At 45.9% G+C, this 27,808-nt stretch overlaps 2 protein-coding genes and 1 long non-coding RNA gene across 13 annotated transcripts in view; 2 read left to right on the top strand and 1 right to left on the bottom strand.

Annotated features, from left to right (window-relative positions):
• The window catches only part of LOC112543740 (complement component receptor 1-like protein), a 114,150-nt gene extending 105,543 nt beyond the window's left edge, over positions 1 to 8,607 (top strand). For 4 of the 6 annotated variants that reach the window (XM_089773654.1, XM_089773651.1, XM_089773649.1 and 1 more), the window contains 2 exons: positions 3,125 to 3,206; positions 7,301 to 8,607. In XM_089773654.1, coding sequence (XP_089629780.1) covers positions 3,125 to 3,197 — 73 coding nt within the window. In that variant the 3' untranslated portion in view covers positions 3,198 to 3,206; positions 7,301 to 8,607. Of the gene's footprint in view, positions 1 to 3,124; positions 3,207 to 3,357; positions 3,379 to 4,395; positions 4,465 to 7,300 lie in introns of all 6 variants that reach the window. The other 2 variants (XR_016347948.1, XM_089773650.1) reach the window with 2 other exon arrangements.
• LOC142820901 (uncharacterized) lies at positions 68 to 27,569 on the bottom strand. Its single transcript, XR_012897890.2, has 3 exons — positions 27,433 to 27,569; positions 14,130 to 14,212; positions 68 to 234 (listed from the first exon to the last, which is right to left on the bottom strand). It is a non-coding gene; the product is annotated as an uncharacterized LOC142820901 (long non-coding RNA).
• The window catches only part of LOC149521389 (membrane cofactor protein-like), a 33,203-nt gene continuing 32,840 nt past the window's right edge, over positions 27,446 to 27,808 (top strand). For all 6 annotated transcript variants that reach the window (XM_089773662.1, XM_089773660.1, XM_089773659.1 and 3 more), the window contains exon 1: positions 27,446 to 27,602. In XM_089773662.1, coding sequence (XP_089629788.1) covers positions 27,518 to 27,602 — 85 coding nt within the window. In that variant the 5' untranslated portion in view covers positions 27,446 to 27,517. The remainder of the gene's footprint in view (positions 27,603 to 27,808) is intronic.

Raw genomic sequence — 27,808 nt, 5'->3', positions numbered from 1 at the left:
TCTGTGGGATAGATGCAGAAATTCTTTGTTCTGGCTTGGTCCAAAACACTGCCGTAAAATTGTTGCTTAATTTAGCCCTTTACTCTCTGCTCTGTAAGTTGCAGCATGGTGGAATACAACGCTGTACCATGCACCCATTTCTTTCAGCAGGATTTCTGCATGTAGAGTGTCTGTAGTGCGCATCTTCAAGAATGTTTCTCATACAGAGCCTCTCAGTCTTCAAACCTGCCAAACCTAAATATGGCAAATAAAAAACACAAAGTGGGATTTGTGTAGAATTACCTGTGAAGTTGTGTTCTCACACTACAGTACTGGCTTTGTATCACTGCCAGATAATATTGTGTAGATACTTTTTTAAATAGATACTTTGTTTTGTAGAACATTCACTTGAATAATGTTACCCTGGGATTCATGATACTGAGATGCCTTTGATTTAAAATAGACTAAAGATCAGGTATAAATCTATTCTTTATTTTTAAACAAAGATTAATTTTGCTTCAGTTACCTTCGATTATATAAACTCTGATTTTTACTAATTAATCTGGCTACTCCTTCAGGTGACAGCATCACTTGTGAGCTGTTGTGAAAAGATTTGCATCTTTGCCTTCCCACAAAAACATGACTTACCACTGAATTTTAAAAAGCTCCTCCCAAGTATATTAATTATATGGTGAATGAAATTTGTAGCCTGACTGCTTCCTGGAATGCATACATGTAAAGCCATTAACAATCACTGTTCAACTTTAAACAAAAATTGATTTCCAATCCCTTACTAAGCTAATAATAAATTGCAGCCACCTACAAGTAATAATTGGTATGGTCCTCTCATCAAGATGTGGAATGACATTCTTTAGAAATCTGTTCAGATTTACAGAATTTTCAGCTTTGCTTCTCATTTCTCATTAAATGTTTGATGATAGTTAATGTTTTTAAGGAGGCTTATTTAATAGTGTGGAGTATTGAACTTTACCCACTGAAGTGAAGTTGATGGTCATGGAATTCGGTTCCATTTTATCCTGATCATCAAGCAGGTAGCTTCTTTAAGATCGGCTTTATATTCAGAAGCCCAGTTTGCAAAGTCATTTGAATAAAATATCCAGTCTTGGAGGTTCATAAGCAAAGATACTCATCTAGCAGAAATTGGATTTTATTGTAGGAGAAGCAGTCTAATGTTGGTTCAAAAGTGTTACGTTGTCATATGAAAGATAGAAGGTGCTAGAATTTAACCCTGAAAAATATTGGAGAACCAGCCTCTATGTGGCTATTGCAGTCTTGTTTGTGCGTTACTGGCAAAATACAGGTAGCAAAATACATTCACATCAAACACAAAAGAAAATGAAATAGTATTCTGGTCTTGCTTTTATTGAGCTGTTGAGTCTGGATGATAAACTATACAGAAGTGATTCTATGTGAGAAGAATAATCTGAGACTTCACTCCCGTGGCAAAAATATTGCTTGTTTTGTGACACTTACTTCTACAGCACTTACCCTCTTGCTGAAGGACAATGATAAAAGATACACACATACATCTAAAATTAAATGCTTACTGTTGAATGTTGTTTTTTGGTATTGTTAAAACTTAATTCCTGTGAGAATGTTTGTGTTCTTGAAAGTATAGGGGACATAAGATTTTTGCCAATGTGTTTTGTTTTATTTTGAGGAGCATTTTACAGAAGAAAACAATCTTTTAAGTATTTTGTCCTTGTTAGCAGTAAAATTCTAAACAGTAATGCTTTTAACACTTTGCTTGTGTAAGCGGGGGAATGGTCCCGCTATTGTGGGGAACTTTCCTGGCTTCTATACCACCCCGGTGAAATGGACCAGCGAAAGGATCTGAGTCTCCGCTCCCACTTCCTTTACCCCACAGCTTCCCTGATCCTGAGGGCTCCCCCTCCACTCTCCTGAGTAGCAGAGTCCTCGAAACCCCAACAAGGCTGGGCCCAGGTTTCCTGGGACTTAATCCCCGACCTTGTAGTCACTAGGGGCAGGAGTTAGGGTGTCCCCACTCCGAGGTGCTCTCTTCACACTGCATGCTTTCTTGGCCCTGTAATCATTTCATAAGGTTCTAAGCAAATAGAATTTTATTAAACATCAACTGATTAAAGAGAAAGGAATAAGAAAAAATGAGAATGGTTAAATGAGAACACACAATCCTGCTCTGTAGCACAGGAACATCAAAACAGCAGACTGCAGAGTGTAAGGACAGTCCACAGTCTCTTCCTTATAGGCCCCTGAGAGGCCCTGGATGTGCTGCACGGGGGCTGCAGGCTGGACATGCTTGCTCAAGGAGTGACCACACAGCCTCAAGCTCTAAGTGGCCAGACCCCTCTCCCAATCTGGCCTGCTGGGCCTCTTGGCTGGTGATATCTCCCTGCCCAGAGCCTCTCCCCACACTTTGCTGGTCCCAGCTGGTCACCACACCCAGCTGCAGGCTGTGCTGCCTTGCCAGTCTCCAGCTCCTTGGTTTGCTTCTCTGTCCCTTTTGGCTGTCTGAGCACTGCCAGCCTGCTGCTCAACACAGGGTCTATGCTCCTTGGACTGTGTGTGCCTGGCTCTGTTGCTGCAAAACTGCCCCTCAGCACAGCTTGCACTCCTTGAGCTGTCTGTGCCTGGCTCTGTTGCTGCAGGACTTCTTCTCCACAGAGCTTGCACTTCTCTTAGCTGTCTCAGCTCTCGCCTTGCTCAGAGACCCAGAACAATCCCAGCTCACAGGGAGGATGGGGCCTGGCCTCTTGCTTTCCTCACTGGCCTGTCCAATCTGTCAATCAGGCCGAGCTGGAGTGTTGGCTGCTTTCCATTGTCTCTGGGGTCTGTCAGTCTCAGGGCCCTGATTTCTCATGGACCCCTCCCCTTTTGACACTGGGAGCTGGCAAACCAAAAACTCCCACAGAGTTTTAGTAAGGGGCTAACAGTCCCCTTACACTTGGTAGAAAATTGAGCTGGTAAATATATCTTCTCAAAATACTTTTCTAATATCAAGACTCCAATTATTTCTTTAAATGGTTCTAGTTTTATAAAAAAAAAAGGTTCCATCTTTTTAATCAACTACTTTACATTAAATTTGTTTTAGTCTTAATTATGTGAACATTTTTTATTCAGCAAATGTTCTCTCTTTTCTGTTTAGGTCTTACAATGTAAGTCTGGATTCTTCAGTGTGTCAAATGTCAGAAGAACAGACAAAGAAAATGCTGATTTGATCTTGAAAGGTAATGTACCCAAAAGTATGCATGTAGGATAGTAATATTCTGACTAAATGTCACCATAGAGTGTAAGATAGAATTTTACAATATTAAATTCAAATTGAGAAATGACTTCTACAGATTACTTATTCTTTTTTTTCCTGTGTTTTGAACTCAGATTTTTCATTATAGAGTGAAGGTGGGTAAGGTCTGTGTGACTTGAAAGAGTGTGTCTCTTGCCAACAAAAGATATAAAATAAAATGTATATTCTCTCCAATAAAAGATATTATCCATTAAAAGATATTCTCACTCACCTTGCCTCTCTAATATCCTGGGACTGACACAGCTATAATTACGCTGTATGCAAAAATGTTTCATGTCATATTATTTGATTATCTACTAAAACACTTTTTTTTTTTTTGCAACAACAAACCTGACCACTTTGTGTACTTTGTTAAACATAGTATGTGAGAAGCAGGTATTTGTCTAATATAAATGTTTCTTTCAACTCATTACCTCTTTTATTATATAGGTTCTTATGCCATGCTTATCAATGTCCTATCTGATCACCTTCCGCTAGGTTAACGCATTAAGCATTGTGACTAACACCTGTCATGTCGTGGAGTGTCTTGTTTAGGTAGGTTTTCTCTGGGGAGCAGGAATTGTGTGTGGTGGCTTATTCACATACAATTTGTTGTATATTTGTTTAAATATAGCAAGTCCAAATATGTGTTTGTTTCACTTGGAGTGGAAGGTAACAAGACTTGTGATGCTTCTTAGTTTTTGAAGGAGATCATTCTACCTCTGCCCAGCCTGAGAGAAAGTTATCTACCATATATCTGAAAATGTTTGGGCGTCTATCTGTCTTTGTGTCCATCCATCTGTGAGTCTGTTTGTTCAAAAACTACTCCTACATGAGAAGAGTAAGGACCAACAAATTTGGTAGGCAGCTTCCTCTCCTCCTAACTTAAAAAAAAGTCAGGGTTTAGTTGTGCTTGGACAATAGGATGTGCCTGAAATCAGATTGTTTGTTTCTGATAAAATGGAAAAGGAGGGGTGTCATGGCCATGAGGGATGGCCAGCAGCCAGGGACTAAGGGGCTAACTATGTCCTCTGTACCTAGTTAGGTAGCGGTTAGCCAATATAAATGCAGGTAGGGATTTCAAACTGAGACAAAGGAATTTTTAACTTTTTCCTCCTTTGTCTCTGAGCCAGATTTGCTCTCTAGATACTGAGGGAAACAGAAGACATGTCTCTCTCCAAGAAAAAGCCTATTCATAATGTGTAAGTAAAGTCTAGATAAATCCATCAGGTTTTATTGTTTTTCTGGTTTGGGAATTTGGATCTGATGCCTGTGCTGTTAGAAATGGTTTTTCCTCTCTTTTGTAACTAAATTTTGGCACCAAATCATGCACATTGAACATTACAGACAGTTTCCACCATAGAAGGCAGTGATGAGGGGGAAGGAGGGCTGCTATACCTTGCTCCAGTCCTCTCAAGTTTACTGCCCCCCTGGACTCATAGGGGATATGCTCCTGACTCCTTCCTTGGGGCATGAATCTGTCCTAGAACTGGACATCATGCCTTAACTAGCCTAGCTATCCAGTTATCCTGAAAGCTAGGAAAAAAAACTGGTTGGGTTGGAGTGTCTGGCTTCAGCTTAACCTTCTGTGTGCTTTTCCCCAAGGCAGCAACTGAACACCAAAAGAAACGAGGAAAAAACCCTGCAAAGCTTGCAACTAGTGAAAGGAAAAACCCGTGTCCTTTTAAAATCCTGGGTTCTCAAAATGATCCTGCTGCTCTGTCAAGGCTGTTCCCCACACTGGCACGATGAATGCATTAGTGGGGGCCTGCAGAAACACCCCAAAACCTGATTTCTATTGGCTTAGCATGCCCTTGCATGTGGATTTCATAAGGGCCATACAGTGTTTTACAGAGCATTCTCATGGTCCATTGTTAAAGAAGTATGTTCAATGTGACTAGACACTTAAACTAACATTTAGCTATAAAACTGCCATGTATGTAAATCTACACAGGTGTCCACTCCTGGTGCAGAGCAGAAATTCTAGAGGAGTGTTTCAGCTCAGCTTTGTTTTATTGTGGGGAGAAGAGCAGATTCATGGATAGTCTATTTTTCCATTCGCTTCAGAGGGGTAGCCAAGTTAGTCTGTAACTGGAAAAACTTAAAAAACAACTAATAGTCTGGCAGCATCTTAAAGACTAACAAAACGTAGATGATATCATGAGCTTTCAAGGGTAAAACCCAGTTGAAGAAGTGGGTTGTATCCACAAAAGCTCATGATACCATCTACATGTTTTGTTAGTCTTTAAGGTGCTGCCAGACTATTTGTTGTTTTTTAAGTATTTCTCCATTATTTAGCTTATGTAATTAAACACTTGTCATCAGTCACTTTTTCTGTCGTTCATTCCTGCAATTACTACCTCTGCTGACAAATCAGCCCTTGCCCTCCAATATCCATAATGCATATTCTAACCTGCTTTTTTCAGAGGCCACGTGTACACTGAGAGAAACCAAAGTTATTAAAGTCAAATTTTTAGCAAACAATATTGTAAAGTTGAATGTCCATATCCCCACTGAGCAAAAGAATTCAATTCAGTCTGAAGTAAGGCATCCCCAGTGGAGTGACTACTGTTTATTTTGAGAGCGATGCACTGTGGGCAACTATCCCACAGTGTCTGCACCCCTTTGCATTCTGGGTTATATTCCCAGTGCACACCAAAACTGTGCAATATGTGGTTGTGGGTACATATTGTCAGCATCCCATAATGCACTCCTTTCCTCTTTCCCCCCTCCCTGCTTGAAAGCAATGGCAAACAGTCTTTTCTTGTCCTTTTTTCCCTTGGTTATCATGCTGACACTATAGTAGCATAAGCATGGAACTCATCGTGAATTCCGTTGAGCATCAAAGCATTATGATAATGATCATAACCATGATGCACCTAATGCTGTAGTATATCCACAGCATATTCAGGGTCCACTGGATTGAGGACAAATCTCAGGAGACTATTAACATACTCTTGTGCAAAGCATTAGAGTTGAAGGAATGGCAAATGTATTTGATCCTCTAGACACAGTGGTGCCATGAGACAAGCACACACTGGTGGGACCAAATTGTGATGCAGGTGTGGGATGATTGGCAGTGGCTGAAGAACTTCCATATGCACAAGGCCACTTTTGTGGAACTTTGTGAATGGCTTTCCCTGCCCTGAGTGCATAAATACCAGAATGAGACCCACTCTGAAAGTTGAGAAGTGAGTGGCAATAGCCCTGTTGTGGAAGTTGGCCAGACAACTACTAATCAGCTGGGAGTCCATTCGGATTGGGGAAATCAACAGTGGGGACTGTCATGATACAAGTAGCCAAGGCAATCAATATCCTTCTGCTATGGAGGATAGTGACTCTGGGAAACATGGAGGACATAGAGGAAGGCTTTGCTGCAATGGAGTTCCCTAGCTGGTGGGGCACTAGATGGAATGCACATTCCCATCTTGGACCCCTGCCACCTTGCCCAATAGGTATGAACCACAAGGAGTACTTCTCAATGGTGCTGCAGGTGCAGATGCGTCCCAAGGGCCATTTCACGGACATCAACGTGCAATGGTCGGAAAAGGTGTGTGACTCTCACACCTTTATAAATTCCAACCGACCCTTGTTCCTGTGACTCATAAAGCTGTGCACAGGCAGCCTGGACCACAGTAAGCAGCAATTCAACCACAGGCTGAGCACATGCAGAATGGTGACTGAATGTGGTTTTGAGCATTTAAAGTAACTTTAGTGTCCCTTAGCATGGGCTCAATAGAACGGGCTTGGTGATGTGGACTCAAAATCGACCTAATGTGGCTAAGCTCTACCTAACCTCTCAGTGTAGACCAGGCCTAACATTTTGGCACTAAGGAAAAATTCCACAATCTCTACTTTAACCTAAAATAAGTTTAAAATGTTTCTATTCTATGCAGTTACAATAATAAAAACTAGTATTTGTTACTATACTGAAAAGTTTAGTAGTCTAAACAAGTACTTTGATGTCTAAAGAAAGATGTGTGGAAGGCTGAAGTATAGAACTATTTTGATTTTTTACTGTTTATCTTCCTTTTGCAGGATAAATGACACGTGTTGGATGATGTCTATCTTTTACAAATTAACTGACACTGGAAGAAAGTAATGGAAATGTTAGGAAATATATTGCAAATGTTGGTACTGAAATTCCTGTGGGGAAACTAGACCCTCCCAGGCAACTGGTGTTACTTTGACTATAACCTTTTTCCTCTGCCGAGCTAGCATTTTAGTAGGAATCCACTGCATTTGAGGAAAGCAGAAAGAAAAGAGGCAGAACATTGCTCTTGCCTTTGAAAATTGGCTTCCGAAGACAGTTAGGAGCGTCAAAATAATTTGCTGTTCTGAATGTACAGCTTGTCCCTTATTCAGCCTCTCCATAGCACTAAATCTTTCTCCTTAATGAACATAGTCATCATTAGAGCACGGCATGGTTTGGTTGTGAGTTTTGGCTTTAACTGCAGATGATGGAATGCATATTATTCTTTAAACAGGATTTCAAAATGCCAGACACTTTGTGGAATGTTGTAGATTCTTCTGGTGTGTTTCACCTTTGAGAAAATTAAGGATAATATGAATTTACATGCCATTACAAAGATGCTCTGAATACTCACTAAAAATTCTCTCAGGGTGTATTTACACTGGACCCTAAACTCGAAATAAGATACGTAATTTGTGCTATGCAAATTGCATATCTTACTTTGAATCTGTTTTCAAATAGTTTATTTTTTAATTTGGTGTGTCTGCACGGTGCCATATTTCAAAATTACATGCTATTACGAGCCATCCCTTATCTCTCGGGCAATGATATTTACCACGATGGCAAAAGAGCACCCCCATTATTTCGAAAAATATTTTAAAATAAGGGTGGCTTGTGTAGATGCAAGGTAGTGCAGTGTAAGCGTACCCTCAGTGCGAATAACAAATTATATTAGTTTCATTGCAATCCACTCTCACTTTTTTATAAGAAGTAAGCGGTAAGATTAAAAGTATATTCCAGTTAAGTTCTTTAATGCTTTAGTGCCTACATTATTTTTATATGTTTGTTGTGAAAAACCTATCTTTGTAGAGCTTAAAATATATTTTTTTAATATTCAGGAAATCCTATTATTTGCTGCCGAGAGAGGATGTTTATAATCAAGCACTTTAAATCTTCTAAGATAAATGATAAAGATTTTAAATATTGACATATTTTTATGATTGCAAGTTGCATTGAGTTGCATTGAGTTGTATTTAGCAATAGAACAAATCTTTCCATGAATGAAGAAACTATCATTGAAGATATTTGTGGTATTTACAATGTTTTCCTTAGTATAAGTTTTTCTCTTAAATAAAAGTGAATAAAGACTCGAGCATCCTGGTTTTTTTCCCATATGTGTTAAAAGAAACTCTCATTAACTGTTTAAAGTGATGCTGAGATCTTCCCTCATCTAAATGATAGCTGCTTACAGCGCAGAAGGAAGTTCTCTTCTTTCCTCTTATGTAGCGATATTTTTATTTGGGGCGGGGGAGAGGGAGTTCCGGAATGTGTCAAAAGTGGACTCAGTTTAGTCCTTTTCTGCTTCCGGGTGTTTCTTTCCTTTAAATTGACAAAAACAAAGCTTAGGAAGGCTGGAACTCTGAACACAGACCCCAAACTACTTCTACTTAGGGAAGAAGAGCCTTGCCAACTGCCCCAATGGTGAATAACCTAAGGCCATGATGGTCCTAGTATCTCCCTCTCAGCTGATGGCTTTTGAAATATGCAAGTGCCACTCCTCCAAAGCCCAGGTCTCCAGGTCTAAGGCTAGTTCTACACTAGACTCAGCAGTTAGGCTTAAGGTAGGCAACTCCAGCTACATAGAATACGTAGTTGGAGTTAGTATAGCTCAAGTTGAGCTTGGCCACATCCTCCAGCGGGAATCCAACAGGAGCAGGAGTACTAGATGCCAGCAGAGGTTGATATGGCCTGCGGAAGCCCTATTGCTCCCATGCCAATTAAGGCCTGGGGGCAGAGGAGCACACAAAGCTTCCTTCAGCCCTTTGAAGCATGCAGCGCTTTGAAGCTCCATGCGCTGCTCACAGGGCAGGAGAAAACGTCACACGCTCTACTGCCCCCAAGTCCTGATTGGCCTGGGGGAGGAGGAGCGTGTGAAGTTTCCTCTGGCCTCCCCTGGCCACCCTGCGAGGAGCACACAGCACTTCAAAGTGCTACAAAGGCTCATGTCTCTGGCAGCACAGAGATGATGCCTCGAAAACAAGCAGCTAATACCTATGTCAGGGGTGGACAAAGGGGCCTCTGCAGGCTGGATCCAGTCTATAGATGCCCTGCCACTCCCCAGTCCTGAGGCCAACCAGGGCCCGGAGAAGGGGGAGTGTGCAAAGTCTCTTCCCACCCTGCCAGGGGTGCATGGCGCTTAGAGTGAAAGTACCACGTGCCCCTTGCTGGGTGGGGGCAGGAAGCAAGATACTTCCCCTGCTCCTCCAACCCCCAGGATCTGATTGACCTGGAGGTAGGGGGGGCGGGGCAAAGTGCTCCCCCACCCCTCTAGCCCAATCAGTCTGTGGGTGGGGGAGCACAAGAGTCCTAGCCCCGCCCCTTTTGGGGTGGCTCAGAGACACTTCAAAAATTAGTAAAATGCCCCCCATCTAAAATTATTGCCCACCTCGACCTATGTAGCTGACCTAAAATATCACATTCTCCATGAGAGCATGTATATTCTGTGCCAAGAGCTTCCAGTCTTTGCTTTTTACTTAGTCCTTCTGTAACCGCCTCCTCCCCCACAGTCAATGACTGATCCCCGATTAAAGACCGGAGAATGATTTTGGGGATGTAGCCCAGGGTTTCTCAAACTGGGGGTCATGACCAGCGGTAAGGAGGGATGTGGGGGGCCACTGGCCACATGACCAGACCCTTGCGTGACTCCCAACCGCAACACTCCTAGTCCAGGCGATGGCTGGGTCAATGTCTGCCTGCCCCAGGCCTCACCGATCCCTTCCCCTTCTTCATGCCTCTCCCTCCCCCGCCCTGCCTCTTCCTGCTCCCCAGACCGCCCAAGGAGCATTGTTAGGGGGATTATAGGAGAGGATGGCATAGGCAGCAGGGGTTGTTCCCCCAAATGCCGGCCATGTCACTCTGCTTCCCACTGGTGGGTGTGGAGCCAGGGCAGGGGAGGGTGAACAATGCAGGTGGCAGCTGGGGGAGCAGGCTAGGGTTGCATTGCTCCACTTCCCTTCTCTAGGCCCCATTGCTGCTTGTGCCTGTTGCAGCCGCAATCCCTGCTGTGGATGCCAGGCCCTCACCAGTCCCTCCCCCGGCTGCCCGGAGGCTCTGGCTCCTGTTTCTCCCACTCGTGGTGTTTACAAGGGGTGTCACCTTCTTCCTTGCCCCCTTACATGTCGCCCCTGCTCATGACCCCTCAAGAGGTTGCAAAGTTATTATATGGGAGTCAGCTTCCACTTCCAAAGCCTTCCTCTGCCAGCCTTTTATACACCCTGGTTCTTCTGAGTTAAGAGCCTGTTTCATCCATGAGAGACTGAGATTTTGGGGAAATGAATCAGTGTTTACTCACCACCACCTATGCCGTTATCGTCCTGCCATAGTTTGCCAGGCTCCGATTCTAGTCAGTCAACTGTCTCCACCTAGTGGCTGACAGAAGCCTTGTTCCTTCTTTCTGGGCAGTTAACCAGTTCTTTGCTCACTTGATTAACAAACTTGAACCTGTTCTTCCTTTAGGGAAAAACTTGGGATCAACTTCGGCCCAATGTATGCTTGAGGAAGGTGCAAGTGGTTGGGACGAGGAGGTTCCAGGTTGCCAAGGTAAATTAATTTAATGGCTTTAAGAAGAGTTCACATCTGGAAATGGCGCAGTCTAGCTGGTGTTACAGAGGAGAGAGTTTGTTCTTTTTTTTTTTTTAATCCAAATGGCAGTGTCAAGGCTGTTCCCCACTCTGGCATGACAAATGCAGAAGTAGGGGCCCCCAGGAGCACTCCAAAACCTTGCTTCTCCAGCCTCTGATACAAAAAACTCCTTTCCCCCCCCCAATCCTAGTGCCCAGATTTTGGGAAATCAGCTGCCACCATCCAAGTAGTTCTACGAAAACCAGATAAGAGATCACTTGGGAAACCTCCTCCCTAAGGTAAAACTCTCCCCTGCCCCAACCTCTGTTTTACTTGCAGTTGAGAGAACCAGAGGGGATTCACAGACAACAATGGACTCTGCACTTATAACTAGGCACTGAGGGTGTGTCTATACTACAGGGCTTGTTTGTTTTTTCCAAAAAAGTGGCCTTTTTTCTAAAAAACTTCTCCTGCGTCTAGACTGCTGCCGTGTTCTTTTGAAAGTAAATCGAAAAAACGCGGCAGTTTTTTCGACCGCGGAAAACTTTGTTTTACCAGGAAGAACACCTTTTTCCAAAAGGGCTCTTTTGAAAAAAGGTGCTATGTAATGCAAACTCTGCTTTTTTGAAAGAGAGCATCCAGACTGCCTGGGTGATCTCTTTTGAAAAAGGGGCTTGCTTTTTTCCAAAGTACTGGTTGTAGTCTAGACGCTCTTTTTCAAAAGAGGCTTGCAGTCAGAGGATACAACAATCAACCAATTCCTGTTAATTAGGAAAAAGAAACCAACTTTTATTATCAAAAGAAAACTAAAGTTGCAAGCATAGTAAAGTGGCTAGATGAAAAGAGCTACCAATTGATCTGGACCCCCTGGCTAACAGCTTTAGTTACAAAAGAGAAAAACTACAATTAACAACTCAGACCTTTTTTCCAAACCCCAAACACAGAAAATAACAAATCCTGATGGACTTTCTAAACTTTACCCTACTTACACATTGCAAGAAGTCCGTTCTTGGAGAGAGAAGTGACTCCCATCTCCCTCAGTCTTGGTAGAAACTGCTCTAAATCTCAAACAAAGAAACAGAGAAAAACTCCCCTTTTCCAGTTTGAAATTCCTACCAACATTGTTATTGGCTGACCACCGAATACCTGGCTAGGTACAGGAGACATAGTTAACCCCCTGGTCAGGACTCCTGATTATGACAGGCAATAAAACCCGAGGATGTATGTTTGGCAGGGGAGAGGAATGAAATCACGCTGCAATTAGTCAGGGTGTGACTTCTACAGAACCACGGCTTATAAGAAAAGTCCGCTTCAGATAGTGCACCTTGCACTGTGTAACACGTTAATTCAACAGGCCACATGGCACCTCTTTGCTATTGTATTTGTGTCATCCCTGCTGTTCACTCAGTACACAACATGATAATGATTTCTAGGCATCTTGGTAGTCAGGATTGGACAGAACTCACTTAAAATCTGAGGCTCTTTGGCAGTGAATCACAATTTGCCTCTACCTCAGTTAGATCTCTTGAATGCTTTTTGGATGTGCCAACACATCTGGCAGGCACAGTCCTTCATGTCTAAGCAGAGGGGGATTGCTTCTCATTAGTTATTGATCATAGCTTGAGCTCAGAATAAATACCTGATCCTTCCAACCCTTTGCAAAGGATGGGGGCCCTCCATATACAAGGCATCCTGTCCTTTTGCTGGATCAGGAAGAAATACCTGAGGCTGTTTAAAAAAAAAAGCACTATCCAAAAATCCTTTCTTTGTCTGTCCCTAGAGACTCCAATTTGAATGGTCTATGCACCTTTGCAGGGGGCTGGCTTCAAAGACTGATAACAGATTAGCATCCCCCTCCTTCTAGAAAAGGTGGATACAATTGTTTGGCATTGTATTTTAACACAATGGACCTCAGGGTGTTAACCCTAATTCAATAAGGATTAACTTAATTCAGTGAAGTCTCAGAGGGGTATATTTGTTAGTCTGTAATTTTAAAAACTCAGAGCAGTCCCGTGGCACCTTAGAGGCCAACAAATACATTGTAGCGTGAGATGCTCAGGGTTGAATTGAGCTGGCAAGGTAGTGGAAGGGAAGCTTGCCCTGGGGAATGCAGGGGGCGTGTCAGTTTCTAGCACATTTTACCACTGTTGATGGCTCAAGTTGCCTCACCAATTAGGTACATTTCTGGGGTTACAGCAGGGATGAACTTGGCAAATAGGATCAATAGGAAAGAGGGCTGGCAAATGCCTTGTTGGACATGGTTACTGTGGTGGAGGTTTTGATCAGGGAGGGTTGGCATAGGGTTGCTCTGAAAACAATGTTACTTGTGATTGTTCTCAGGCTAGAAATGGAAAAGTGCTGCAGTCTCCTCCCTAGATGAACCTAGCTGCATAAATCCAGGCACAGCCGTTGTGAAAAGAGCAGCAGAGAAATAACATGTAGACTCAGCCTCCGCAGGTAGGGGAAGTTTCTATCTCCTTGAACCTGTGAGGACTACCTAGCACAGTGGGGCAGGGCTTGACTTGCTGTGGGGAGAGATGATGGTGCCATGGAGCAGGAAGCAATTTAAATGCACAGCAGGGATGCTTAGGAGCTCATCCTGGAAGTCACATTGATTCAGCGCACCCAAGTCATATGCCTGGCTGCTTGGGTCCCACTTGTACCATGCAGCATCACATTGCAAAACTCACGCATGCCGACACAGCCATCTCTCTACCTGCAGATTGAGTTTAATTTGACCCCCCACAGTATCTTACTTCTCATCCCTGCTGGTCTCCTGTGCTACTGTACATGGAAATGTGATTTTTCTCTCTGTGCACATCTACCACTAGAGGCCACTCTGTAGCCATCCGTTTATGCACTAACTACCAAACTATTCTGCGGTCACTCCCGTCTCCCTTCCTCATGTGAGTGATATTTCACTCCTCAAGCAGCCCCATGGACTAATTTTTCTGTGCGTGTAAAGTTAAGTATATGTGGTGAAATAGAGGGATAGGCATATCTCAGTTGGAATACGCTGCCCCTGTGTCCTAAACCCTGTCCCCTAAGGGCTACCTTTGAGTTAGGAGTTTCAGTCTCTGGTTACAGCTGGGACTTCCAGATGTGGGTTTTGTTTGTGTTTTCCCAATAGAAATTTCCTGTAAAGCAACACAAAATTTATTGCAATTCATGTTGCTATTTTAACATTTACACTGTATTTTTATTATGAAGCTCATGCTAGTCCTTGCTCTAGTAAAGTTAAAGTAAAAAAAAAAAGTAGTTAAGAGATGTGTTGATATTTCCATATGTCTCAGTTCTGATAACGAATGAGTTCATACTTCCTGTTGCATGTGTTCAGAGAGACTCAGTTAAAAAACACAGCACCACTTTCTAAACCAGATGCGCCTCACAAAAAACCTGATGCTTTTAACATGAATAACTGGTCCGTTGAGTGCCTGTAGGTAGGGACAGGTTCCTGGTTGAGTGAGGGTTCATTGCTCGGAGAATTAAAAAGAAAACAGCAGGCTCTGAACTTCAAAGCCTCTCTTTCCGTAGAAGAATGCTTTATTTCAGGCATTGTGGCTTGTCATAGTCCAAGGAAATTACAGATTAGTATGTGGGGGAAAAAATATCAGGAAAACTCATTTCCTGATATTTCTTGAGGGGTGCCTGTTGCCTTAAGTATTGTGAAATACAAAGGCAGAGATTGAGAAACTCCCTATGAATCACTTGTGCTAACCTAGACTACTTTCTTTCATAAAGTACAAGGCTACGCACTTGCTCATTCCACGGAAATGTCATAAAGAGCCACCCTTTGCACTGCTGAAAACACGAAATGATTGTTCTTCTTCGAGTGATTGCTCATGTGCATTCCAATTAGGTGTGTGCGTGCGTGCGTGCGTACACGCGTCGTCGGAAGTTTTTCCCTCAGCAGTACCCTTAGGGCTAGTGGGGAGCCCCCTGTTGTGGCGCTGGTAAATCGGCTCATATATATTCCTGCTGGCCCACTCCCTCACTCAGTTCCTTCTTACCGCTGTGACGGTCATTGGAATAACCCTCAGCTCGTCTAGCGATAGCTGTTTTCAGCATTGTTCTTTGTTTCTTCAGTTAGCTTAAGTACCTGCAGTTAAGTTAAAGACACTTTTGTTGTTTTTTTGCTGTTCCCCACCACAGCGCGCCACGGCATGCCCGGCTCTCAAGGCTTTGAGTCCTGCAAAAAGTGCCACAAGACTGTGACCCGGGGCAACCCTCATTCCTCGTGTTTAAAGTGCTTGGAGGAGATGCAGCTCACAGAAGCCTGCAGAATCTGCAAGGTGTTTAAGCCCCACATGAAACACAAGAGAGAGTCGCGTCTAATGGAGGCAGCTCTCCAGCCGATACCAGCATCAGAGCACACAGGCGTCAGTGCGGGACTCCCCCCTCTACCGTGCCTCACTGGCACCACAGAGACCTCGACACCGGTCTCAGTCTCTGGCACTGCAGAAGAAGAGGAGGCCTAATAGGGGATGGTCGCCTACTAGATGCGCCCACTATGCACCCTCCAGTGGGGCATGCAGCGCCGGCAAGTCCGGAGCCCAGACCTTCCAGGTCGGGCGGATCTTCCTCCCAGCATATGGACCCGAGCCCATTGGAGGTCTTCCCTGAGCCCTTCACACTGGAGGCCTTAGAAGCAGCAAGGGTGCTTATAGACTCTTCTCCCTCACCGCCCCCCACTCCAGCACCCTCCAGACACCCCACCAGCAGGCAAAATAATCCAAGCCCACAGCACCGGAGGTCCGGTTCCATGCCCCTGCCTCCCAGCTCCACCGACACCGCACCGACCAGCGACGCACCCCCTACCCATGGTGCCTCATCAGGATGTGGCACCAGCTACACTGCGGTACCATGCTCCGACACTGGCTCACACCGTTCCGGTACCTACCTCTGCACCAGACATCCGTACCACCATACCACCACCTCCGCCTCGGCCTCATGGGAAGCCAGAATCTATGGCCAGGCACGCAGCTGTTCTGCAGGTGTCTGTGTCGGCTCCTCCCTAGTCCGCCTCGGAGTACATTTTTGACTCCGAGGTGGAATCCAGCTATCTTCTTGGGGCTCCTGGTCCCAGTCACAACACTGCTCTCGCTCATGGCACTGCTCCTGTTCGCGGCACCATAGTCCACCTTGTCCGTACCAGCAGCAATGGACACAACCAGCCCCGGTACCAGTGCTCCAGTAATCGTGGCCTCCTCAACCTCTGGCCCAGTGGCCATTCTGGACTCCTTGGGCATATCACCAAGCTCAGGGAAACCCCCCTTCCAGGTCGGCTTTGGTCTCATCCGGTCCTCAGGCCCCTCCTTCGGAAACCCCACTGGTCAGATCGCCAACCTCTGACCAGTCGTTGCCCCCCTGCCAGCAGTCACCAGGTCCATTGGGGAGTGTGGCTCTGGTGAGTCAACCCCCCCCCCCCATCTGCTGGCACACCACAGGATCCGGCACTTTCAGGGATATCTGTCGGAGAAATCCGAAAGGTATCATTGTCCTTATCCCCTGACGAGACTCTGGGAGACCCTGGACCATCCATGACCTCTATGGATGCCAGGGTCCACCACGACCTCCTCCACCGTCTGGCCCAAAGTTTGGGAGTCCAGACAGATAGGGTGTCTGATTACTCCAATCCCACAGTGGACATCCTCCATGTGGACACCCCCTCTAGAGTGGCCCTCCCAATTAACAAAACGGTGACCCAGATCTCCAAAGCCTTGTGGCAGACTCCTGCGTCCATCCCCCCTACAGATAAGTGGGCTGAAAAGAGATACTTTGTCCCCCAAGAGGGTAAAGAGCATCTTTTTTCCCACCCTTCACCGGGCTCTCTCATGATACAAGCTGTGAACCAAAGAGAGAGGCAAGGTCGCCCCCCCCCCCCCCCCACAGCTTTTCTGCCCAAGATGGTGTCTTCTTTCCACACCTCCCAGAATATTTTCCTGGTAGTCTTCTACCTCAAGCCGCACGCGTCTGGGAAAGAACAGGCTTTACACACTCCAGATGAGTGCAGGCCATTATTTTACTTAGGACAAAACCATTTAGGAAGTCACCGCAACTCTTTGTGGCCATCGCCAAATGGGCGAGGGGTCAACCCATGTCCTCCCAGTGGATCTCCTCCTGGATAACTGCTTGTATCAAGGAGTGCTATGCCCTAGTGGGGGTACCAGCTCCACCCCTTAGAGTGCACTCCATGGAGCTGTGGCAGCCTCCACCGCTTTCATGGCGCAGGTTCCCATCCTGGACATCTGAAGAGCTGCGACATGGTCCTCTGTCCTTACCTTCGCCAATCACTATGCACTAACACATCAAGCCAGGGAAGAAACTGCCCTGGGCAGGGAGGTTCTCCACTCCTCTGTAGCTTCAACATCCAGCCCTCCTCCATAGGTTCTGCTTTGGAGTCATCTAATTGGAATGCACCTGAGCAATCACTCCACGAAGAAAGAACGGTTATTTACCTTGTAACTGTGATTCGTTGAGATGTGTTGTACATGTCCATTCCAAATCCCTGCCCACCAGCCTCTCTCCAGAGTATTCAGGTAAGAAGGAACTGAGTGGGTGAGGGGTCCAGCAAGGGTATATATGGGCCGATATTCCGACGCCACTCCAGGGGACTCCCCACTGGCCCTAAGTGTACTGCTGAGGGAAAAACTTCCAACGGCATGTACATGCTGCACGCACATGCTTAATTGGAATGGACATGAGCAACACATCTTGAAGAATCACAGTTACGAGGTAAAATAGTGATAGAGATGTAGTCGTGTTAGTCTGGTGTAGCTGAAACAAAATACAGGTCTATGTAGCACTTTAAAGACTAACAAGATGGTCTATTAGATGATGAGCTTTCGTGGGCCCACGAAAGCTCATCATCTAATAAACCATCTTGTTAGTCTTTAAAGTGCTACATAGTCCTGCATTTTGTTTCAGTTACGAGGTAAGTAACCGTTCTTTATGGGACCAGTGAGTAAGGTACTCTGACTTTAGTCCCCTGACTTAGGGGCCCTTAGGAATAGCATTATGAACAAAGGAATGAAACAGAGCTCCACCTGGGAAGGGGGAAGCTAAAAGCAGAGCTATCAAAGCTGTTGAAGTGATTGAGTGCCGTGATAATGCACACCAGCTAAATGTTCTGGTGGGTAGTAGTAGCAGGTTTGCGATTGCCTGTCTGTGCCTGGTTTGGAGGTCTATGGGTTTTCCATGTCCTCACTGGGAGAGTAATAAGGAAATTTTGTTCTGACTTTTTGGAAAGACAATATTTCACATGGTGTCGAGGAATCTGTGAATTGCATCAACATATGCTGAGCTATGCCAGCTGGGGTAGACACCTTCCTAAGCTCACCACTGTAAAAATCTGAATGTTTGGCAGCAAACAGCAGTTTTGCCACTGATGTTAATGGGCGCTGGATTGAAGTGTGGTACTTAGTAACTCATCAGTTCCAATTGCCATCTATGGAAAATGCAGCTGCTGGTCACCTCTCCGCATGTGCCCCTTCATGGGCATTTATTTGTCACCATCTGGGTACTGGCCCTACTCTTCCTTGGCTTTTCTCTTTCAAAGGCCCCAACAAGTGGCCTGTATGACAGAGGGGTGCTGGAGGAGGTGGCCTGCCATCTCAGGAGAACACAGCCAAGCAATGAAGGGGAAGGCATCTTTCTGAAGAAGTTACCAGGAAGGACATGCTATTGGCTGCTGTGATTCTTAAAGCTGACACTGGGCAAAATGTTCCAAGTGGGCTTTACCCACTTATGGTAGAGCAAGCTGCCTATTGTTGTCACTTGTTGGCTGTGTGCGTGTGTACAGCTGTGTTTCCTGTATCCCAGCTCGGTGTAGCTTGAGGATCCAGTAGACCTCCATCGAACTGCCCAACAAAACCACAGCTTGTCTCATGAACAAAGGTCCCTGGCCAGCTTTCTTGTTGACAAACATGGTCCTAGCACTCCAGACCGATGTCTGCAGTTTAGGGATGTTAGCATATAATTGAATCGTCATGTAACTGCATCAAATTTTAGTGGCTGCATGACTATTTGATAGTCCCTGGGGGGTGGGTCCGGCAGCCAGTGTGCTCCCAACCCCACTTCCGGGGAGCCCCCCTGCTACCCTGTGGTGCTGCCTCTCTATCAGAGGTAGCAGTGCAGGGTGGAAAGTGGGAGCTGGTCTGCGAGGGAAACTCCTGTAAAAACCACCTCCCCGCACAGACGATCTGCTGCGTGCCACTCTGATACAGAGGGCAGCAGTGTGGGGCAGCAGCAGTCCCTGTCTGTGGGGGGCCTGAAATGTAAAGGAATGTAAATGTGAGGTAAATGCTGTAATCCATTGCCTCTGAGTTGTTAATATCAGTATTAACTGTGCAATTGAAACAGTTTAGTCTGTAGTTTGTGGTTTCGGCCAACAGATTAACATGCCCAAGGTGTTGCTACAGTGTGATTCATATGTATTAAATGGACGTAGTATCTGATGTATACAGGATCTCCCTGAGCTTGGAAATCAGTGTGGAATTTCCTCAGATGCCTCTACATCAGGCATGTCAAACTGGCGGTTGACGGGCCGCATGCGGCCTGATCTAATTTTTTTGCAGCCCGCCAGTACATTTTTATAAAGGAATAATGTGCTGGCAGCTCGGAGCATGTGGCTGAGTGCAGATCACAGCCAGCCAGGCTGCTCTGCGCCGCAGCAACTGCTCACAGCCAGGGCGCTCTGCACACGACAGCCAGCAGGTGCTCACAGCCGGCCAGGCCACTCTGTGCACGGTGCCCAGCACGTATTCACGGCTGGCCACTCTGCGCACGCCGCCCCAGCACACCTGAGGAAGAAATGTGTGGTGGCGGCAACGGCAACTCCAGTACCCAGGTATTAGGTTGGGGGAGCTGGGAGTGCCTGTCTGTGGGGGAGAGGGGAGGCATTAGGTTGGGGGTGCCTGGCTCTGGGGGAAGGGAGGAGGTATTAGATTGCAGGGGCCTGACTCTGGGGGAGGAGGGAGGCATTGGGTTGGGGAGGGGGCTGGCTCTGGGGAAGGGAGGAGGCATTGGGTTGGGAGTGCCTGGCTCTGGGGGAAAGGTGGGGGTTATTTTGTTAATATTTTGTTTTTTATTTATTCCCAAATAAAATCACAAAATGTATATTAATTTTATATCAGTATGTCAATTTTTTTGCAATTGCACGCATGATTATAAGTTTATACAAAATCTCAAACTTACAAAGTATCTGAAATTTTCACAGAAATGTGTTCTATTTGATTAACCACTGTCTGTACTTGTTTTTATTTCAACAAAACAAGTTATGTATCATATCAAATTAAAAAGTAGTTACTTTTTAATGTAAATATAAATTTATTTTATATGCGCAACTAACAATTTTACACATCAAATTATTGTATTATATTAAAACAAGACCTGAAAAAATGTTATAAAATATACCTAACACATAATCTATAATAATAAATAATTACGACTTTCTTATAAAGTCCATTTTCTTTGGTGGCCCTGAAAGCTATCCGTTTTTGTTTGTGCAGCCTTCAGTAGGCTTCGAGTTTGACATGTCTGCTCTATAGTATCACTGGTAGCTTCTTTTGGAGAATTTTCACTGAACATCTCCCTACTTGTTTTAGCAACATTGATCTGTTGCCATAACTAGCCAAACTGTTATAATTCTTGTTTGTGTTCTGTCTTATACAAGTTAGGATTTGGGGAAATAAAGAGAAATACATTTAATTTTAATAAAGCACATCTCATTTGCATGTATAAAAGATGTAGCCAGCTGGGTAAATTCAGTAAGTCAGCAAAGTGCATTTTACCTATAAATTAATTAGCACCTAATGTTACTTGTTATCTGAAGCTTTTTGAATAGCACTCACACATAACCTTACAACTTGTTGATTTTTGGAAAAAAAATACATGCTCCAATAATTACTACATGGAAACACTGCAAAAGTTACTGATATTAGTCACAGTTATTTGCTTGTATTCTCACGGATGCTGAAGAGAATCAATCTGTGAATTTGTCTGATCTCACCAACTACACAATGCTGGATCAGGGTTATTACTTGGACAATTGAGCTGGGAAAATTGCTGCAAGACATGATGCCCATACTTCAATAGGTGACACTATTCCATCTGGATGTGGCATAATGCTGGGTTGTGTTGATTCAGGTGGTGTAATACCAAGACCACCTCTGTTAGTAGAGGCTGTTAGTGGCCATTGCAAATCTTACGGCCCTTTTGTACAAGACTAAAAGCATTAAACTTGGTGTCTTCTGTTCCTGCTCTAAACTTATGTACTGTTTCAGTGTGCAGTTAATAGGTGTCGCTTTGCTCCTTAGGGGTGGCTGTTTTGGGTTGGGGATTTAGGGCAAAATTCCTACATGTGTAATTTGCGTAATTATTGTGGATCCAGTTGGAAGAAGAGACTGTTATGATAAAACTCACACCCTTGGGCCTTGATATAAATGCCAACAGACAATAAAAATGCAATTTATTAAATCTGAAACACAAGCTGTTGCCTTCAGCTACATGGAGTTAATCTTTGAAGGAAAGTTTGCTCTGGTAACCAATCTCCCTCCCTTCCCTCCTCTTCCCCGCTCCCCCACACTTTTAAAAATGTTTTGCATTTGTTCTTTTCCCCACACAAAAGCCTGAGATCAAGTGTTAGTTTAGCCATTGCTTGCACAACACTTCTTAGCCCTTGTTTTCTACAGAATGAGGGTGGGTCAAAATGAAGATAGTTACCTTAGGAACTTTCTTTAAGCAACCTTCTTTCATCAGCCATGTCTTTCCTCTTTAAGTGGCCGAGGACAGGCACAGAAGAGACAGGCTGTAAGAGGACTGAGAAGTATACACAAGAATTGTTCTCCACAAGCCAGGCTAAGCCAATGAGTAGGCTTCATTTACTGCCCAGAGACCGCTCTATCTCAGTACTTAGCTACTGTAAAATGCCTGTTATCTGTAAAATTCTGATTGTGCTATTGACTTCAAACACTATTGTTTGCTTAGTAAAGAGAGCCCTTACGGTGCCAAGCTCAGTAGTCTGGGACATGTTTTCCCACAGCTGCCAAGGGGAGTCCTGTTTAAATTCCTGTGGATCTTGCTGCAAATGTCCGGTCATTTGTGTCTTTGATTAAATTCCTTCATACAGCTACATAGCTATTAACACTTTGTTTTTTTTTCCATTGAAAAGGGAACTTGGGCTTTATTTTGAACAGCCGCTATTTTGAAATAACTTTAGTAGCGTCTACACAGCCAAACCGCTATTTCAAAATTAATTTGAAATAGTGGAGTGCTTATTTCGAATTTCGTAAACCTCATTCCATGAGGAATAATGCCAAATTCGAAATAGCTATTTCGAAATAAGTGCTGAGTAGACACTTATATCGAAATAGGGGGCCGCCAGCCTTCCCAGGGTGCCCTGCTGGCCACTCCAGCCTCAACCAAGAACACTCCTCTCCCCCCTTCCCCCGGAGCCCTTAAAAGGGATTGACTCTGGCCACAGTGCCTGTGCAAGCTCCAAGCCTGCCAGCCCAGAGCCAGCAGTCACTGCCCCTGACCCAGTGGCCCCAAACCATGAGCCACTGGCAGCCAGCACTCCACCACTATCCAGGAGCAGTCTGCCAGCTCCCAGGAGCCTGACAGGGCCCAGAGAAGGCGGGCACCTTCCTGGTCCAGGGTGTAGATCATGGACCTTATTGGGGGTGGATGATCCCAGCATCCATGATCTCCGCTCTAGACAGAGGAACGTGGCCGTCTATGGCAGGATAGTTGCCAGCCTGGCCACCAAAGACCACATGTGAACCCAGGAGCAGGTTTGCAGGAAAATCAATTTGGTCCGGCGAGATCCGCAATCATGAGCCCTAAACTTCCTCTTCCCCTTGCTTCCCCCTTCTAGCTCCGTCCTCCCAGGTTTCCCCCTCCCCTTTCCCACCCTCTCTTCTCCCTTCTCCCACCTCCTTTCCCCAGTCTCACCAGAGTTTCATTCCCCCCACCCAGTTTTGTTAAATAAAGAAAGCTTTCATTCATGAAAATACAGTATTTTATTTGACCTCAGAAAGAGGGGTAAGTGGAAGGACATGAGGGAGGAATGAGGCACAAGCCCCCAGTGGCCTCCTGGATACTGACAGCCCCCTGATGGACCTCCCGGATGGCAGCCTGCAGAAAGTGCAGTCGGGCTCGCAGCAATGCGTCCACGAGAAGCACCAGAGTGCCTGGGGGCAGCTCTGGCTCCATGTTGCAGAGTGCTTTGATGTCCCGAGTGAGGGCAACCAGAGCATTCAAAGACAAAATGCTTTGCTGTCCCTCATCAAGGTAGGCAAGCAAGCAGAGAAACCTGAGAACCAGCTGTCTGGGGAGGCCCCTTTAAGCACAGGCCTCAGATAGCCTCAGGCAGCAGCCACACAAAGAATCTCCTGACCTGATGCCCTGCCGGACCTGGTTCCAGCCGGCCTTAAATGCAATTCAGCATCCACTCAGTGTGGACACGCTATTTCAAGATAGCAAAACTCCACTAACTGAAACCAACCAAACCAGATGCATACATCAAATAGGGTAGCTTACCTACTTCTTTTGAGCTCCCTCTCTGGTTTTGGTCAGCACAACCATTTTGGGTATGTCCGCACTTGCTCCCTAGTTCGAGCTAGGGATGCAAATGTAGGTGACCGAAATTGCTAATGAAGCGGGGATTTAAATATCCTGTGCTTCATTAGCATGATCTCGCCCGTGCGTTATTCTGCTCAACAGCTGATTCAAAAGTGAACGTGCGCTCCAGGACGCGTTAGTTTGAATCAAACCCCTTGGTTCGAACTAACATTACTCATTTTTTGTGTCTCTTCCCTTTTTGAAGCCTGGTGTATCCATGGCTCAGGATAGGTGTGAGCAGGAGGTGCAACTGAATCAGTGTTAGATTGGTTAACTGTAAGTATAAATGGGACAAATTGTGTTAGGTATCATTCCAGAGACTGTGGTTGCTGTCAGCCTTAAGTAGCTTTCCTGTAGCAGCCTTGGCTAGAAAGCAACACCGGTTCCCTTTGCAAGTCTCTCAGCCTGACAGAAACTCAGCAACCCTTGCTTCCAGCTCTGCCCTTATAGCCTGGCTGGGCATTAACCCACAATGACCTAGTCTGTTGGAGGAGGTTCTCACAACCCAACTAAGTGAGACCAAGGGGTGGGGTGTGACAGGGCTTCATATCTCCTCACCATAGTCCTCTAGCTTCCTTTGCTAAGGGAGCAAAATAAATGAGCTAAGGACTTGACTGTACTCTGAAGAGAAATAAACAAGTAAATGGTTGACCTACTCACATTCTGTAGAAAATAGGGATTAAGAAGTGTTGTGCAAGCAATGACTAAACTAACACTTGATCTGAGGCTTTTATGTAGGGAAAGAACAAGTGCAAAACATTTAAAAAAAGAGGAGGGGGGGACTGGTTACCAGAGCACAGTTGATGATGCCCTAGTTCAAAGCTCTCACAACAAACTCTGGGCATGGCCTGCTGGGCATGGCTATTTGCTGCAGAGACTTTCCAAATAGCCTGAGTTTTCACCATGCTGTTGCACAAGCCAGGGCAGGTCAGATTTGCTTTCAATAGTCTGCACTGGAGTGAAGAGCACCACAAACCGTGGTTTACATGATCTGCATTAAGATGGACAATGCTTCACTCTATGGTCTGTACTGTCATCTGTGGCAGTGTGAGTTTTTGAATTTCTTTCCTCACCCTCTACCCCCACACACAGGCATCCAGTAATACAGGGAGCTGCTAATCAATGGGGACATGGTTCTCATTTGCAATGTTGTGTCTTTGATGGGCATCTAGGGCCTGGCTGCAGTCAATGAGAGCACAATCCTGCAGGATGCTCACTGTCCTATGCTCCTATAAGGTGCCCAGTGCCTTGCAGGGCTGAACCCTAAGTTTCCCACAACAAGACACATCCTCGAGATTGAGAGGCCCAAAATGTTAACTCCTAACTAATGACCTTTTAAAAAACTCTCACTGGGGGTCCTGAAAACTCTCTGACACAAGAACTGTAGCATTACTTGCAGGGGCAGATGACCGTTTTGCGGGGCCCCGGGCAGCATAATTCCGCGCCTCCCCCCCCCCCTTTGTCACGGCGCATGCACGGGTCTTTCTGAAGCGTGGGGCCTGGGGCGGCTGCCCCGTTCGCCCTGCTGTATATCCGCCCCTGATTACTTGAATCCCAGTTCAAACTAGGGTGGCAGTGTAGACATACTCTCTAAGCCTACCCTCCTGACTCTGCCCCATGTAAACTGTTATATGGTTAGGTAGCCCTAACATTTGTAATCAGTTCCAATTTAGATTTAATATTGTAACTGTTATGTGTGTTTGGCTCCCTAGATAGATAGATAGATAGATAAAATAACTTGCATTGTTAAGCTGATTGCTTCTCTCTCTTTCTCTTTCACTCACTCTTCCTTAAGGGGTGTTGTTTTGGCTTCCCTGTTCGCTCTGCGACAATGCTTCTTGTACCCAAGCTAAAAATCCCTGTATTGCCCAAAATCCTGTGGGGTTTGCTCATCGTGTGGTTTACCAGTGAATGACTGTGGTGTAAAAGTGGGGATTAGGGGGTGCCGAACCTGGAGGCATATGAGAATGGCATCTTAAAGTGCTGTTTAATCCAGCCCACTGAGTCCAAAGGTACATGAGGGTGCAGTGTAGCATTGCTGTTAAACCCAGCCTCCTGAGTCCAGGGACATATGAGGGGTCAGCTTGTGAGTGCTGATTACCCAATCCTCTCAGACTTGCTCTGTTAATGGGTGTGAGTGTCTGTGTGTGTTGCTAAGGTGGGAAGAACCCGATCCTGAGGAACCTAGTTCCTGCAGGAGAGCTATAGTGAGAGGGGGAATTGACAGCAGGGAGAATTCAGCTCCCCCTGAGAGCACAAGTAAGCACAAGCAGCACACTGATAGAATTGATAACCTTTCCCAGTCCCATAAGAGTAACCCTAATAAATGAGCATACCCCAGAGTATTGGGCAAATCTGGTAACAGCTTATAGAAAAGAAGGAAATTGTCTCCTTATCTCTTGCAGAGAAGTATTTTTATTAGGGGAGGGGGTATTTCCTAACATGAGTCAAAAATTTAGCTTAACTCCCACAGGGTGGAAGAAGTCCTTTTGTTCAGAGCTGAGATCAGACCTCTGACATCAGCTAGACCTGCCTTCTTTCTAACATGCATGCAAACACAAAGGGAAACGGATATTTTTCCTGTTAATGAATATGCCATATTTCTTCAAATGATTGCTCATGTTCATTCTATTTACATGTGAATGCACGATTTTTGGAAGGTTTTTCCCATTGGGCCAGCAGGGGAGCCCTCCAGAGCGGTGTGTCCGTGCAGGTGCATGTATACCCCTGCTGGCATATATGTTGCAGTTGCTGTAGCGCTTGATCTTTGCTTCTACAAGTGCTTCCCTTAGTGGTTTCTTGCATATATTTTAAAATTTCTTCTAGATCATTGATTGTATATTTAGTTGTATAATTAGTTCTTAGTGTTAGTGAGGTTTCCCTCCACTTTTGTTTTCCACAAACCAAGCTACGCCTGCACCTCAGGTCCTTAAACTTTGCTTTAAGTGCCTGAAGCCTCTGCCTCAGGCTGACCCACACACTCTTGTCTCAAATGCTTGGGACAAATGATGTGGGAGAAAATGTGTCAGTGTTTACCTGCCTCCCCGCCCTGCGGTTCTCATTCTTCCACTAGCTCATTATTGATGTAACCTGAGCACTCAATACAAAGGAGGAAGCAATTTGTTCATACAGATATATTTGAAAAATCAGCTACCTCCTTCCTTTTCCTGGTCAGCCATAGTCTCGAGGTAGCTGACACAGGAGACAGAACTATGGAGCACTTTAAAGACTAACAAGATGGTTTAAAGTGCTGCATAGTCCTGTCTTTTGTTTCAGCTAGACCTGACTAAGAGGGCTGCATCTCTATCACTAGTCTGGAGGTAGGGCTGCAATCGTACGGCGCACTGGGCACCCTCTAGTCAACTCCACAGTGAACACTTGGTTATTTAAACAAAGGGCACTGTGGCTGGGGTGGGGGCTGATTCCTCCCACGGGGAAACCAGCCCATCGCAAAGTACGTGTCTCCCCGGCCGAGGGGCGCCGGGGCCAAGCCCCAAAGGAAGGAAGACTGAACAGACAGACACGCCTGTGAGCGGGGCAACGGGGAGAGGGCGGAACAGCCTCCCCTGAGCACCGGGCTGAGCCAGCTGTGCTGGAACTCGGCTCCCACAAGCACCTGCCTCCCCAGCGGGACACGAGCCCCGCCCCTTTCTCCGTGGCCCCGCCCCTTTCACAGAGGACCCGCCCCCTTTCTCCGTGGCCCCGCCCCTTTCGCAGTAGCCCCGCCCCGCCTCACCTAAAGCCGGAGCCGCCGCCTTGGCTCGCTCAGAGCGCACAGGTGCAGCCCGGAGGCTGCTGCGGTTTTTCCTCCTCCCGCCGCTATGGGCTCGGCTCCGCGCTGCCCGCCCGGCCTCTGGGGGCTCCTGGCGCCGCCGCTGCTCCTGCTCCTGCTGCCCGGGGCTCGCGGTGAGTCGGGGGGGTCTCTCTCCCTCCACCCCCCCCGCCCTGACCGAGGGGGGGGGTCTTCTCCACCCCCCCCCGCCCTGACCGAGGGGGGGGCGGCTCCGGTGGGTGCCAACGGCCGCAGCGCCCCTGAGGGAGGGAGGGTGGGTGGGTGGGTGGGGTGGGGTGGGGGGGGGGCAATAGCGCCTGGCGGGCCGGGCTGTGCAGGG

The sequence above is a fragment of the Pelodiscus sinensis genome, chromosome 27 (assembly GCF_052426305.1).
Source record: "Pelodiscus sinensis isolate ZL-2025 chromosome 27, ASM5242630v1, whole genome shotgun sequence".
NCBI lineage: Eukaryota > Metazoa > Chordata > Testudines > Trionychidae > Pelodiscus > Pelodiscus sinensis.
The sequence above is the reverse complement of the archived record's forward strand: the minus strand, read 5'-3'. Positions and strand labels throughout refer to the sequence as shown.